The 15849-nt window shown below is 47.9% G+C and overlaps 2 protein-coding genes across 3 annotated transcripts in view; both read right to left on the bottom strand.

The window, feature by feature from the left end:
• The window catches only part of CMTM4 (CKLF like MARVEL transmembrane domain containing 4), a 51611-nt gene extending 46213 nt beyond the window's left edge, over nt 1-5398 (bottom strand). The window contains exon 1 of one of the 2 annotated variants that reach the window (XM_070500600.1): nt 5078-5398. In XM_070500600.1, the coding sequence (XP_070356701.1) occupies nt 5078-5263 (186 nt within the window). In that variant the 5' untranslated portion in view covers nt 5264-5398. The remainder of the gene's footprint in view (nt 1-5077) is intronic. The other variant, XM_044761397.2, reaches the window with a different exon arrangement.
• A 7639-nt stretch (nt 5399-13037) lies between these two features.
• DYNC1LI2 (dynein cytoplasmic 1 light intermediate chain 2) overlaps nt 13038-15849 on the bottom strand; it is a 31016-nt gene continuing 28204 nt past the window's right edge. The window contains exon 14 of the mRNA XM_044761394.2: nt 13038-13304. Within this exon, the coding sequence (XP_044617329.1) occupies nt 13299-13304 (6 nt within the window). The 3' untranslated portion in view covers nt 13038-13298. The remainder of the gene's footprint in view (nt 13305-15849) is intronic.

Genomic DNA, 15849 nt, shown 5'->3' on the forward strand with positions numbered 1-15849 from the left:
CCTTCTCTTCCTAGTTTGCTGGCAGCATTTATCATGAATGAACGTTAAATTTCATCAAATGTTTTTCCTGCATCCATTGACAGAATCACGTGTTTTTTCCTTCTTTAAGCTGTTAATATGGTGGATTACACCTATTGATTTTGGAAAACTGAACGAGTCTTTCATTCCCGGGATAAATCTTAACTGGTTGTGGTGTACTATTCTTTTTACCTAATACTGCTGGATTTGATTCCCTAGTATCTAGTTGAGGATTTCTGTGTCTGTGTTCATGAAGATGATTGCTAATAGTCTATTCTCGAACTGTCTTTGTCTGTTTTTGTAAAACAGACGTGTACTAGACACTTTTCTGAGGTTGTGGATAATTTTACAATTTTTAATCATCATAACAACTTATGAGGGGTTTTATCTTTGCTTTTCTGCTAGAATTTATTTAATTCCAAGTTCTTGACCAGGAAGACAACTTCCAAAGATAACAATAATCTTCCTAAGGGAAAATGAGACTGTTTTATAAGGAGGCACTTTCAGGTAGACCTGAGAATTCAACGCAGTGAAACCTACTATCTCACCTGCCATCAGCTCCATGCCCGGCCCCGCCCCGCCCCAGCACACTCCGGAGAACAGAGACATGACGCTGTGCTGACTGGCTTGAGATGAAAAACTGACAAGGTTTCCAGCAAATCAGAGATATATTACCCAACCCTGAATGCAAATATTCACATCTATCATTGAGTTACCTCAGATAGCACCTATCACACATTAACCCTTTAATTCTTACAATTCCTAAAATGCTCAGTCATTATCACCCACATTCTACTATTGAGGAAGCCAAGACATGATGGGGTTAAGAGATTTCAAGGAAATCAGAGGAACTACAATTTGAATTTAAATATCTACTACCCAACTTTCTTATAAAAATTTCTAAATAAATAAATGCAAGGCAATGTCCAAAGGTCAATCAGGCATGGGAGGCGCTCAAGAAAGGGATCTGAAGCAAAAGACCTCCCTAGGGTTCTTTTGGGAACTGAAATGCTGCTTCTGTTCTTAGCACTTTAAAAAATTTTTTTTTAATTTATTTATCTATTTTTGAGGAAGATTAGACCTGAGCTAACATTCGCCGCCAATCCTCCTCTTTTTTTTTTTTTTTTTTAAAGATTTTATTTTTTTCCTTTTTCTTCCCAAAGCCCCCCGGTACATAGTTGTATATTCTTCGTTGTGGGTCCTTCTAGTTGTGGCATGTGGGACGCTGCCTCAGCGTGGTTTGATGAGCAGTGCCATGTCCGCGCCCAGGATTCAAACCAACGAAACACTGGGCCGCCTGCAGCGGAGCGCGAAAACTTAACAACTCGGCCACGGGGCCAGCCCCGCCAATCCTCCTCTTTTTGCTGAGGAAGACTGGCCCTGAGCTAACATCTGTGCCCATCTTCCTCTGCTTTATACATGGGACGCCTGCCACAGCGTGGCTTGACAAGCAGTGCGTAGGTCCGCACTCGGGATCTGAACCGGCGAACCCCAGGCTGCCAAAGCAGAACGTGCAAACTTAAGTGCAGTGCCACTGGGCTGGCCCCCTGTTCCTGGCACTTTTGAGAAGGCCCACCTCCTCCCTGGGAAGGGAAGTGGGCAGGTCCCTTGGGAGAGGAGCAGGCCACCACACACTAGCTGCACACCTAGGAACCGCACAAGGCCACTGAGAAATCAAAGCTCTTGTCAGTCTATCACTTCAGCAGTAAAAGTCACCCAAAAGGTCGCCAGGCTGCCCAAAGACCACAAAAATGTCCTTGGACTCAAGGTCTCCAGCTCCACTATGTGGAACAACTCCAAATGATGTGTTCAGGAGGTAGTAAAGAGCACACCCTGACACTAGACTGCCTAGGTTCAAACCCAAGCTCCACCACACGCCAGCCAGGTGACCGTGAACAAGTCACTTCTCTGTGCCTCAATTTTCTCATTCATAAAATGGGGGTGACGACAGTAGAGTAAGCACTCACTAAACGATGCCTGTTGTTGTCATTGTTCAGAAAGTCTTGTCCAATCCAGGGCCTGTCCTCTTCTGACACTGCCCTTAAATCATGACATCCCCTCCCCCATCCCAAGAGCGAAACTCTGCTTTCAGCCAGGTTGATGCAACAAAACAATAAGGAACAGCAAAAGGTCTCCATTAACTACTTCATTAAATGATGTCTGGGAGCTAAAAAACAATAACCTCTCACAGGATCGGCACCCTAAGGAAGAAGGTAACTCAAATCAGTAGTTTAAACCAACTCTCCTTCCACCAAGAGTACATTTTTATTGTTTGATAGAACCACAGGAGACATTCTCCCCAACTAAGAGAGATGTATGAGTTTTATTTTCAAAAGATATAACGTATGAAAATGCACTGATTAATTTTCATAATATTTCAGGTTAGTTTTACTATCAAATAATATGCCATTTAAAATATCAATTTAACTTTTAAATCACTAGGAAGTAAACTGTCTTTAATTCAAATGTATAATTATAGTTTAGGGGTGGAATTTTCGCCAAGTTTCTTTAGAAACAGGAAATATTAATTAGCAACAGTGATAGCTAATCTTTATTACACACTAAGTACCTAATAAGCTAGGTGCTAATTTCTACATATTACCTCATTCTCTTAATCCTCTGATGGAGGTACCGGCTCATTTTACAGAAAAACCTTAGCCTTGAGGTGGACTCTTAATGGTTCTGATAGAGAAGTGACTGCTAGCACCTATATGAGGTTTTAATATTAAACTGATAGAAATGCAAGTCTAGAACTTTAATGTGCAAATAAATCACCTGGAATCTTGTTAAAAATGCAGATTATGATTCAAAAGGCCTGAGGTGAGGCCTCCATGGTTCTACCAAGCTCTCAGGTGCTGGCAAGGCCGCTGTTCAACGGACAACACTTGAAGCAGCAAGGACCTACAGGTTATCACAGGCCAGCCACAGGCCACCAAAAATGTCTACCAAAACTGAAATGAAAAAAGTCAAAATTTTCTCAAAAACCATAAGTCAACCATAATATAAGTTCTACTATAAGAATTATATTATCTAATAACATAAGAATTAGAACTTATATTTTCCATATTTCTTGATGGGATCCTGAGCTTTGTAACATGTCAGAAATATCTTAACGACTTCTTGTATAGAGTCCAATTTCTTGGAGTTTTGTGGGGTTTTTTCCCCCATAAACACCCCGATTTTTATCATGGCTGAGAAGCCAAGTACATGGAAGGCTGTTTCGAGTTGCCATCCATACCCTTCAAGTAGGTCCCTTTCCTTCACTCACCCAAGCATTATCTCTTCCTGTTTAAATTCTGGAAATTAGACAAATAGCAGAGTTAGACAAGATTTTAGGGGCTGGGCCCCAAAGTTCTTCCAGATGAAAAGTAAAACTCTATAACAAAACAGCACCTTACCAGAAGGCAATGATAAATACCACTGGCTTCCATTTCTGGCCTTAGGTGACAAAGTGCCAGCAATGACGTAATAATTAACATTTTATACAAACTACTGGCTTTCAATTCTTTTACCAGATCCTCTGAGTGAGCAAGTTCTATTTACTTTCAAAAGTTCACAGAGTAAACAAAACAAGGTACTTCACCAGGGCCTCTATTCCCCCTGGGTCCAAGTTCATGCCCTGCTCTTTCTTATTCATTTCTGATTATCTGCGCCGTCTGCAAACATTGGCTAGGCTGCCTCTTTTAAAAAGCAGTCATCCACCTCCCCCACCTCTTCCATTCTCTGCTAATAGCAATACCTAACTACAGAACCAATGTACCTCTGAGAACATTCCAGTTTACCAGATAAGGTCAGTTTAAAATTCCAGAGAGGGAGAACCTGCACCATTTGTCTTTCTTTAGAGCCCTTCAAAAATACCCTCTGGCAATCAGCAGAACAAGCCTTTCACCCAAGAGAGAGATAAAAGAGTCTATGATTCTGCAATTTACAAACACTGAGACCTTTATTTAAAGCGTCCACATATTATATTATTCCCAAGGAATGTTTACCTATGTACTCAAGTAAGCACAAGCAGCCCAATGCTTGGAAGAAACAGAATGCACATACACTGCAGCTCGGTGCAAATGGCTTCTCTGGCCGAGAAGTCTATAAAGTTTTGCTGCCAGGCCTCAGAGGAAGGCCTACCTGTGACAGCGAATATCCGGACACAGTTTTTTCTGAACTGGAGCATGCCCCGTCCACAACAGAGCTAAGCAACTGCCCAGAGTGGCCTGTTACGAAACCACAAAAGAGGGGCAGAGCTGACAGGCCCCTGTCCTGAACACCCTGGAAACTAAAAATAAGAATTCTGAGAAATGAGCTCTACTATAGACAAGCCCAACAGAAAGTTCTCTGTTTCTGTTACCTCCAAAACTGGCTGCCCTCCCAGAGTGATTTAACTCTGGGTACCAATTGGGCAATGCCAGCACCGTGCTGAGGAGGATTCAGGGATGCTGGTTCTGTCTTCTAGGTTAAGAGGAATCAAGCCTCTGCAGTATAAATTGGAGGCTTTTTGGCCAGATCTGAGCTTCCCCACTGCACCTAGGCTACATGCCTCCGTTCAACAAACATTTATTGAACGTCTACCATATGCCAGCACTCTGCCAGGCGCCAGGGAGGAAACCAAACCACAGTGACCAGTGCTGAAAGCAGAGACAGACAAGGACCGACGGGAGGATGGAGCCTGTGCGGGCCCGAAAATCTGCCACAAGTTGCCATGACCAGAGGTACCCTGGGGACAGCATGACCCCCGCGCCGGGCTCCGCGGACCACCAAGCCCAATAATGAAACAGACTCGCGATGGCGAAGGCGGGAGTGGACAGGTAGGCCCCAGGGCAGGTGTCCAGGTGGGAGGTGCACACCTGAGGCGGCAGGGCTGCAGAGAGCAAGGTCCCCAGGGGGAGGCGGGAGGGCGGCCTGGGGACCCGCGAGGGAGAGGGGGCGCGAGGCGCGGGGGTCTGGCGCGGGAAGCGGGTGCGCGACGGAGGCCGGCCAGGCCTGCGCCCCCGAAGCGGGAGCGGGGAGGGAAGGCGCGCGGCTAGGCCGCCCGCCGGCACCTGGGGCCCCGCCCAGCACCTACCACTTGGGCGACCTTGAGGCAGCCGAGCGCGCCACGCAGGTAGTCGGGGTCGCAGCGCAGGCCGGCCAGCCCGCGGCGCTGGCTCACCGGCTCGGTGGTGGGCTGGTACGGGCTGCTGGCGCCCGAGATCATGGAGGTGCTCGAGGCCTCGCCCTCGAAGCCGTCCAGCTCCTCGCCGCCCCGCATGCTGCCGCCCGGCCCGGGCCGCCTCGCGCGGCCGGCCCCCGGCGCCCGGAGCTGGCGGGCTCAGCGGGGCCGCCCCATCGCCGCCACCGCCGCCCGACTGCCCGCCGCGGCCCGCCCCGCCGCCGCCGCCGCCCCCGCTGCGCCCGCCGCCCGGCTGCGGCCGCGGCTCGGTCCGCTCGGGCTCGGCTCCCGCCGCCTCGGCAGCGGAAAGGGAGGGAGGCGGGAGCGGGCGGAGGGGGAAGGAGGCGGGAGCCGGCGCGGCGGGCCGGGAGGGGGCGGAGCGAGAGCCCGCCCGCCGGCCGCTCGGCGGCGCTCCGCGGCCCGGGCGAGGCGGGGGCGGCGGCCGGCGGCGCGGGGCCTCGGGAGGGCGGGGCGGGGCGCCGTCCCCTCCGGCCCCGCCCTCACCTGCCCGCGCGCAGGGCCGGGCCGCGGCTCCGCTCGTGGCGATACCGGCGAGCGAGAGCGGGGGTCCGCGAAAGGGGGTCGTGGGGACCGGGAGGAATGGGAGCTGTGGGGAGGGTGGGAGCTAAGGGGCCTGGAGTTGCTTTCCCAGGGCGCAGCCTCAGTTTCTCCTGTTGGGGGCCTCTGCAGGTAGGCTGGGGGACATGCTCCTGAAGACCAAGATGGGCTGTGTGACCCTCGTCCTAGGAACATTGCATGGCCCAGAGTGGGCTTGACTCGGACTGTTTGACAAGAGGGGGCTAAGTGTCTGAATTCCCACCCTGGGCGCCTTGCAACAAACCAGATCTGAGGCCAGGGGCGGAGCCAGGCAGGGGTGAGGAGTCCGGGTGAGTAGGGTCGCTCAGTACCGGGTCACACAGTAAATATTTGTGAATAACTCCCAGTGTAAGTCCTGGATCCACGGCCTGACCGAGGAGGGGCGCGAGCACACAGTAGACCCCTGGTGACTGACGTTAGTTTCCTCTCGGCTGAAAAGGTTTCGCTCTCTCTAAGCATCAAGTCAGGTTAAACAGATTTTGCCCTGAAGGGCAATAATTAGGGACCAATTTGCAATTCAAGTGTGAAGGCTAATTTTAAGCTTAAGTAAAACACTAACTTTCTAAGAATTGGCACTTTGATATTGAACCGTTCCACAAATACCACAAATATCGAGAGCGTCCCTGCTCTAGGCATTGAAGAAAGGTATTATTGTTCCCATTTTACAGAAGAGGAAAGTAAGGCTCCAGGGTGGAGGTAGCTTGTCCAAGGCCACACAATTATCTGGTGAGCAGAGCCCAGGTTCCAACTTTTTCACTACACAATGTTGTCTAATACATAATTCAGATGGGCTTGTGAACTCCAAGCTGAGAAGCAGTAAACTCCATAACTAAGGAGATTTCAACTTAAAGGGCCCTCACCTTTTGGTTACCAAAGATGGGAAAGGTAATGACTCTAATTAATACTTTATTCAACCAACAAATATTTATTGTGCACTTATGTGCTAAGCAATATGCTAGGAACTGGCTATGAGATGTGCTATGCTCCTATGCTAGGACATAGAGTGCCAGTTAAAGATGACAAGTTGAATGGTGGATGTAGGCTCTGGCCTCTGCTCTCTCCCCAAATCCCAGTGAAATGACAATTACAGGGATTTATTCTTTCAAGGGCATAAAACCACTGGGACAAAGAATGGGAAAGGAGACCACAGCAACAACATGTTGGAAGCAGGAAACCAAATGGGCAAGTGGCTACTGACAGGAGATTCAAGACAGCTGAACTCTAAGCTGGCCTAGGGAAAGGCTGAAATGCAAGCTAGCGTATATCATAGAAAGGCTCCAGAACGGGCAGGAGCAAGCACACTAGAAGTGGGGTTGGAGACAAGAATAAAAAAAAGAAAATCAACTGAAAGTCTTTTCAAGAAGCAATTGGAGCCCTGGATTCCCTCTCATGCCCATCCCCTGAGAGTGGAATTTCAGTCTCTGGAGAAGGTAAAACAGAAGGTCTCTTAGCTAGGGATGACTAGGCACAGTTGAGAGCAGGGGAAATACTGAAAATTATATTTATTTATTTATGTGTGTGTGTATCACTTTGGACATTAAATAATATGACAGCAAAAATTAAAAATTCAATAGAAGAGTTAAAGAAAAGAAAATCTCACAGGAAATACAGCCAAAAGACAAAGAGATGGAAAATGACAGAAAAAGAATAGTCCAAGAGAATAAGAAAACCTCCATAAAGTTAGAGCAGAGAAAATGGACAATAATAATTCAATAACATTTTCCAGAACCAAAGGAGAGGAGTTTTGGATTTAAAGGACCCACCAGTGCCCAGTACAGTGAATGAACATGGACCAGCCCCCAGGCACATCAGACCGCTGGGACCAAGAGTAGATCCTCAAGGTTAACAGAGCAAGTTTCATTATAAAGGATCAGGAATCTGAAAGGCATCAGACTTTCCCACAGCAACTGTGGGAGCTGCAAGAGAACAGAGCAAACCCTTCCACATCCTGAGGGAAAATCACCCCCACCTAGAAGTCTGGTTCCCGCTGAAGTATCAGTCAGGTATAAGGGTTGAAGAAAGACTCTTTCAGACATGCAGACTCCCACCATCTCTTTCTCAGGAGGCTGCTGGAGGAGGACACCACGAGAAGAAGGGTTTAAATCAAACACAGAGGACACAGCTTCCAGGAAAGGGTGGATGCAGCCTGGAGCGAGGTGATAAGGGTCCCTAGAGTGAAGGGGACAGAGGCCCCTGTGCCACAGGGCTGGGCGTCAACCAGCCCAGATTGGAGCAGACAGAGGCTTCAAGAGAATTCTTTAAGATGAAATTAAGAATGTGTTTAAACATACTGAAAAGAAAGATTCATAGTTTCAGGAATGTTTTGAGATAAATTAGTGATAAATACATAGAAAAAGTAAGTAAATAGTCACAGATATTTATTGACCGCTGGGAAAACAAAATGATGTATAGCAAAGAAGTTAGTATGGAAAATCATATGGCTCAGCTGTGAATAATATTGGCATAATTATAATGTAGACAATGAATGCTGATCTAACTGAAAGTACAAAACCATAGGAGGAAATGAAAGGAGGACGGGATGTGTGCATGTGTAACAGGGAGAAGGGGAGGGTGTGCAAGAGACCTAAATACTCATCATCCATCGTGGGAGATCAGTAGATGCTTAAAACCGAAGAATCAAGACATAGCAGTATGTGCATGTTAATTAAAAATATAAAGGTAAATACAAAAATAATCAGATGGGGCCGGCCCCATGGCCTAGTGGTTAAGTTCAGCACGCTCCACTTCAGCGGCCCGGGCTTGGTTCCCCAGCATGGACCTACACCACTTTTTGGTGGCCATGCTGTAGCGGTGACCCATATAAAAATAGAGGAAGACTGGCATGGACATTAGCTCAGGCCGAATCTTTCTCAAGCTAAAAAAGAGGAAGACTGGCAACAGATGTTAGGGAGAAGCTTCCTCAACAACAACAACAACAAAAATCAGTTAAAAGTTAAAAAGTGGGGGCCGGCCCTGTGGCCAGGTGGTTAAGTTCACACATTTCCACTTCAGCAGCCCGGAGTTCATGGGTTCAGAGCAGACCTACACTTGGCTCATCATCAAGCCATGCTGTGGCAGCATCCCACATGGAGGAAACAGAACGACTTGCAACTAGAATACACAACTATGTACTGGGGCTTTGAGGAGAAGAAAAAAAGAGGAAGAATGGCAACAGATGTGAGCTCAGGGCCAATCTTCCTCACAAAAAAAAAAAAAGAGAGAGAGAGAGAGAGAAAGCCAAGGAGAGCAGATTTAAAAAAAAAAAGTTACAAAGTGTTGCCTCTGGGGAGCAGGAAATGTAATGGGGGTTATAGGCCTTGTAGAACTGTGATTCTCTCAACTATGTGCTCATATAACTTTAATAAAAGCTAAATTAAAAACGATTTTTTAAAAAAGGAACTTGAGAGTCAGTGGTGAACACAGCAGATATACTCCCTGCCAGCATGGACGTGGAGAGCAAGCACTGAAACCAATAAATAACAGAGCATGTGCTGAGTATTGTTCATGGAAGTAGGAGAATTTCCAGGGAGGATTTAATTGAGTCTGTGGGTGAGGATTTCAGCTGAGATCTGAAATATGAACAGCAGTTAGCTGGGCAAAGAGATGGTAAGGGTTGATGGAAGAGTGGTCCAGGCAGGGGGAACATGTGCAAAGGCCCAGAGACAAGCAAAAGCAAAGCAGAGGGAAGAGGCTCACATGCCGAATTCAAGAGGAGGAGGAGTGGCAGACAGGCCTGAAGCGGAAAGGTAGCCTTGAGCCAGTCCTGCAGGACGTCATGGGCCGTGTGAGAGGGTGGACTCTGATCAGAAGAGTGTTAAGCAGGAGAGTGGCCCAGTGAGGCCTGCCTTTTAGAATGCTGCCTCTGGCTTCATCGAGGGAGACAGACTGAACGGAAGCAAGACTGGAGGCTCCCCTCCAATTCTTAACTGTTCCCTGTTCCTGGACACTAGCCTACGTTTATTTTTAGTTCCAGGGACAGACTCAAAATTTTTACTTCTGGTTTTTAACAGAAGTTCCCAGACTTCCAAATGGGGGTGTTGGGAATCCCACATAGTACGAGTAGACAAAACTTGGTATTATCCTGCCTTCCTCAGTGTTCAATTGTAATACATCATGAGGCTACAGCTGTGCCTCCAGGTGTCTGAGTGCTGAAGTAAAAATGAGGGTGATAAATTGATAGGGAGAGAAGTGGGCAGCCTTCAGACAGATCCCTGGGTTTCAGGGTCTGGTCCACGCATCCCGGGCTGACTCAAGGCAACCAGACTCAGAAGAAACTGATGAATAAACCAGATCCTACTTTATTTATTGCTGCCAGAGGACAGACTCTGCCAGCAGCCAGAATGCTGATTCTTGTCTCAGTCCCTGAACTCATCCTGAAAGAGCTGCTCAGAGTAGAGCATCCTTAGATGTGGGCTATTCCCCAGGATACTCCAGTTTACCTGGATCAGCCCTGGCCTCTTCCCAAGTCCCTCAGCCTCTCATTTAGCCCTGGGCTTGGGTCCCTCCAAGGGCAACCACTCCCAAGTCTGGGGACTCCTCACTCTAGCCACCCCCCAAAAGCACACTAATTCCATGGACTCACAGAGGGTCCTAACCTCAAAAGCACTGGTCCTATAAGGACTTTAGATTCTAGATTCCCTGCAGAGCTGGGAGGAAAACACCTTCCCAAATGGTGGTTCCTGTGAGTTCTGTCCCTGGAGGCCTGATCATGGTGAGAGAGGGGGTTCGCACTTCACCTCGTTTCTTACTGAGCCCTCTCCCCAGAGATCTCTGTGAGTGTTGGCAGTGGGGGCAGCTTTTCCTGTCACTTCAATTAAGCAATAGATCTAATCTACTACTTTTAATAAGCTCAGTAATTAGCAAGAGCCCTAGAGACTTCTATCTCAAACAGAAAAATATAGACAGTGGTGGTGAAGTAGAACATTTCAAGCATAAAGTCTATAGTGGGAAGGTTAAATTTATCATTAACAATTATCAATATTAAGCATGAACCAAATGCCCAAGAAAATTTTATGTTTAATGTTACAAGACTAACAACTTGGTTTGAAATGACTCTACTTTTAAAAGGCCTTTCAAAGAAAAGTACCAGTATAAATTCCTTATGTCTGAAGGATTAGATTCGAAGACGCAAAAATGAACAAACCACCCATTTGTGTGTTTGAAAGGAGATGTCCCTGTGCTCTGTGGGGGAGCTCACTGGACTCCTCCAGCAGTGCTCCCACATGCCTGGAGGGAGGGGCCGGACCTGGGCCGGTTCCAGGCGGGAGCGGCTCAGGGGTTAGAGTTAACTGCTGCTTCTGAAAGAACTTGTCCCTTCAGCCGGAAAAATGTTCTCCAAGTCTTCTCTAAAAATAGTGCTCGCTGGGATTTTCCAGTTTGACATTCCTTTGGTTCCTGTGACCGAGGACAACGCGAGCCAATCCATCTGCACCCCTCACCCGAGCCTCCGGTGGAATCACACTCTTCGTCGGACTCCACTGGGCGGTCCCCGCTGCCTCCAGACCCCGCTGGCACTTGATGATTCAGGGCAAGATTCGCCTGCTCAGCAGCTGCCTCGCTTCTCCCTGGCGGGTCCTCCACCTTCTCTTCCCATGGCAGAGGAAGGGGAATGGTTTTCTGGGGTGAAAGAATGTCTACAAGGAAATGTGGGCACTGCCTTCGCTCACCTTCAGTACTCATGGCCATGCAGGCCAGGTGCTGGCTAAAGTAGCCTGTGACCTCAGGGAGAGCTGAGGTGGCCAGGAGGCAACATCCATAAACCAAACATATGCTGACGGCCCACCCCCACATGCCAGGTACTGGGCCACATGCTGGGGCCTCCAGGCTCTCACGAAAGAACTATGGGGATAGTAACTGTGGAACCAGAGCAGGCATGCTTGCCCCCACTTTGTTCTGGGGCTGCTCCTCTTCTACTCCAATACCCACTTCCCACCTCCCAGGTGATGCCCACCCAGGAAGAGTGGGCATCTGACCCAAGAATGACCAATCATGGTTCCCTTCCACCCTAGATTGGCTCAGGGTGGGCAAGGGACCTGGATTGAGCCAATGAGAATCCTACCCTGGGATTTTTCTCTCTAGAACATAGGGGTTTGCAAACATCAATGTGCATGGGAATCACTCAAGGGGTAGAGTCTCAGGACCTCCTCCAAGAGTCTGATGCTTAGGCCCAGGGTGGGGGACAGGAATCTGCTGCTGCGTGCATCTATAGGACTAGAAGGCCAGTGCAACTGCCTGGGGAAGGAGAGGACAGGGAGAGCTTCAAGGAGCTAACCTGGGTCTTGACGGCTAAGCAGGAGTTCACTCAACAGCATGTGATTCTGCCACATGATCTAGGGCTTGGCCGCTCGAGTTCAGTGTACTAGCTCAGGGCACCTGTAGCCAGTACCTTTTCCTATGACTCCAGACCTTTCTCCTGAGCTCCAGCTACTTAGCTCCAACTGCCCACTAAATATTACCCTTGGGTGTCCTGAATTCCATGAGGCCAAAACACAATTCATAATGTCACCTGCTGCCTCCCGCCCCCCGCAATAAAAACACCCATTCCTTAATGAGGCCAGTGGGGAGAGGAGGAGGAGGCACTTTTACAGTACATTCCGTGTGCTAGACACTGCTCTACTTGGTTTTCAGATAATAACTCGTTTAATCCTTAAAATCGCCCAATGAGGAGGGCTAACTCCTAGATATCCTGTAGGGTTCAAGGCTAGATGTCAACTCATCCTGAACACCCTCCTGAGTTCCCCAGGGTGGGTCAGGCGCTCCTGCTCTGACTTCCACAGCCCTTTGCATCAAAGTATTTATTATACTGTGTCAAGACTCACTGTTTGCTCATCCTGCTACAGCCCTTCCAGACCATGAGCTCCGAGAAAGCAAAGGCCTCACTTATCTCTGTGTGTCCTTGGCCTGGCTCAGGGCCAGATGTGGGACAGGCATGCAAGGAAGCATTTGTGGACACAGGACTGTGGGCCTCCGTTTCCTCATCTGTAAACTGTAGAGCATTTAGAATTGTGTCTGACGGGGCTGGCCCCGTGGCCGAGTGGTTAAGTTCACGCGCTCCGCTGCAGGCGGCCCAGTGTTTCGTCAGTTCGAATCCTGGGCGCGGACATGGCACTGCTCATCAAACCACGCTGAGGCAGCATCCCACATACCACAACTAGAAGGACCCACAACGAAGAATATACAACTATGTACCGAGGGGCTTTGGGAAGAAAAAGGAAAAAAAAAAAAATCTTTAAAAAAAAAAAAGAAAAAAAGAAAAAGAATTGTATCTGAGACAAAGTAGACCCTCAGCAAATGTTTACTCACTATGCTTGTCATCATTTTGAAGAAGAAAGACAGGGCAGGGCATTCTGGAAAAGAAGAGCCAGCCTAAGCAAAGGCCCTGATGGGGTGAGAAAGAGGTGAGCAGTCCAGGTTCTTATTCAGAAGGGCAGGAGCAGGGGCAGACGGGCAGGGTAGACTGGAACAGATTCTGAAGGCCCCTGCACTTGGGGGAGTCATCAGAGCTGCACTTTGCTCTTGAAGCAGGGGACTGACATGATCAGATCTGAGTGAAAACAAAAAGTACAGATGAATAATTCAAAGTCTTATCTCCTCCGTATCAAATAGTGGTAGAGACATTGTTACCTTGAATAACATACACAGCCCTTTTGAAAGAAGAAAGGTCCCAGAGCCCCCAAGAGTACATCAGTGGATGCCCAGGGGTCCCCAGACCCATTCGAGGAAACCCTGGGGCAGCCAGAAATGCTCCAAGAGTTCAGGGAGCCTTGTTCTTGGAGAGGGGGCTGGAGGCCCTGAGATCCGGGGGCACCTGAGCTAAGCCTCAAAGGAAGGAGAGCTCTTGGGTAAGTGATCAGAGTGGGCAGGGAAGCATGCTGGTAGGACATGCCAAGGGCAGAGTCCAGGAGGCCAGGAAATTAGGGGAGGGGGAATGAAATACTGGCTGAGGAAGACACTTATTAAAGAAGTCACGGGGGTGGAGAGGTTTTAGGAGCTATTATGAAAGGCCTGAATGTCACACCACTTTCGCTCTTCAGCCTGTACACATGGGCAGCCTTGAAGGTTGTATGTTTTAACTGAACGTATTTATTTGGAAACAATCTCAAAATTAAAAAAGAAAAAAGCTGTAAGTACAGTATAAAGAACTTTTTTCCCCTGAACTATTTGAAAGTGGCCAACTTAAGAAGCCATCACCCCCAAATACTTTAGTAGCACGAATGTCCTTAAACAAGGACATTCTCATTTACCAGAATACAACCATCAGGGCCAGGAAATTATTGATACATTACTGCCATCTAACCCTTGGATTCCATTCAAGTGTTGCCAAATGTCCGTCTTTGTAGCAAAATGATCCCATTAAGAATTATGCATTGCCTTTCATTGCCATATCTCTTTAGTCTCCTTCAGACTGGATCAGTTGTTCAGACTCACCTTGACCTTCACACTTTTGAAGATTACAGCCAATTATATTACAGAATGTCCCTCAATTTGGCTTTGTCTGATGTTTCCTCATGATTAGATTCAGCTTATACATTTTTGGCAGAAATACCCTAGAAATGATGTTGTGTTCTTCTTGGTACAGCCTATCAGGAAGCAGAAGATCTCTATCTGTCCTATTACTAATGATTCATTTGATCAGTTGATTAGGCTTGTGTCTACCAGGCTTCTCCACTGTTATTCTTTTTTCCTCTTGTAATAAACCTGGGACAATTTGAGCATCCAAATACATACTGATCATAATGGATTACAACCCAGCAAATAAATCATATAAACTGAAAGTTTGATGAGGAATGGAATGCTGTTTCTCATTAAACTGTCAATTAATCAATTTTTATCAATATAGATTCACGACTTCCTATTTTCTTCAGTGGGTTATAATCCATGACAATTGTTACTTTTTTGATGCTCAACTTGTCTCTGATTTGGCCAGTGGGCTCCTGTGTTTTTTTGATGTTTCCATTGTTCTTTGAGTCCTCTCTTACTTTCTGGCACAGATGTCCCAAGCTCACTTATATTTTCCCTGTTCCAGCCCTGGAATCAGCCATTTCTCCAAGGGGTCCTGATTTATTTTATTGGAGAAGGGTATTTGGAAACTGAGATCTAGGCATGAGCTGTGCTCACTGGGCTGTTGCCGCTCCCAAGCCCTCTCAAGGCAAACAGCTAGGCAATATATGAATGTATATAAACACACAGATACAGATGCACATATTTACATGTATATTTTTATATCTATGTGTATATGTAATGAAAACCATGAGTTTCCACTGATACCTCCAACTTCAATCCAACATTCTAGTCTTCTCTTTCCATTATGTCTAACTCCCTTCTCTTACACTAAGAAACCTGGCTATTACTTCTCATACGTTAACTTACTTGATCAATGCCCCTTACACTGAGGCTCTCTCCCATCCCCACCTTCACCCCCATCCTTGCACAGATCCCCTCCTACTACATGACCCCTCGTTGGGCCACCCCTCTCACATGGAGGTTCACTTCACCCAACTCAGGTTCTGACAACCCATGCGGATGCCCTGTTCACCCCACACTGATACCGAGTCAAGCCAGCTCCCCATGGGACACCAGTTGGGCTCTGACACGGTCCCTCCCCACTGCGCCCCCACCCTGCCAGCAGGAAGATGCACCCTTCACCCCGCTCTGGCTAACACTCCATGCCAGGCCATCCTCACCCAGAGGGACACTCTCTTCACCCTGCTCAGATTCCAAAAACAGGATCTGGGTCACCACAGCTCCCCACCCCTGCCCCAGGCACAGACACCTACTGTTCTACCCACTTAAAGGTTTTAGAGCCAAATCAGTGGGGAAGAGGAAGAGCACCACAAAGATTTCGGTTTTTATTGTCAGCAGAGAAGCTGACTGTGATATTAGAGACATTAGTTGGCTTGTCTGTTGCTCCCGGAGACCATTAGCCCTGTAGGGGCAGGGCCCACCTTGTTTACCTATCACCAGCATCTCAAGTGTCACCCACTCATGCCCACGGTTCCTCAGAAGATGGCAATGGTAGCTGAGGAAAGGCAGGGAGGAGGCCCAGGAAGCCATATACCTCAACCACGTATTGGGATGCCCACACATGC

The sequence above is a fragment of the Equus asinus genome, chromosome 28, assembly GCF_041296235.1.
Source record: "Equus asinus isolate D_3611 breed Donkey chromosome 28, EquAss-T2T_v2, whole genome shotgun sequence".
Lineage (NCBI taxonomy): Eukaryota > Metazoa > Chordata > Mammalia > Perissodactyla > Equidae > Equus > Equus asinus.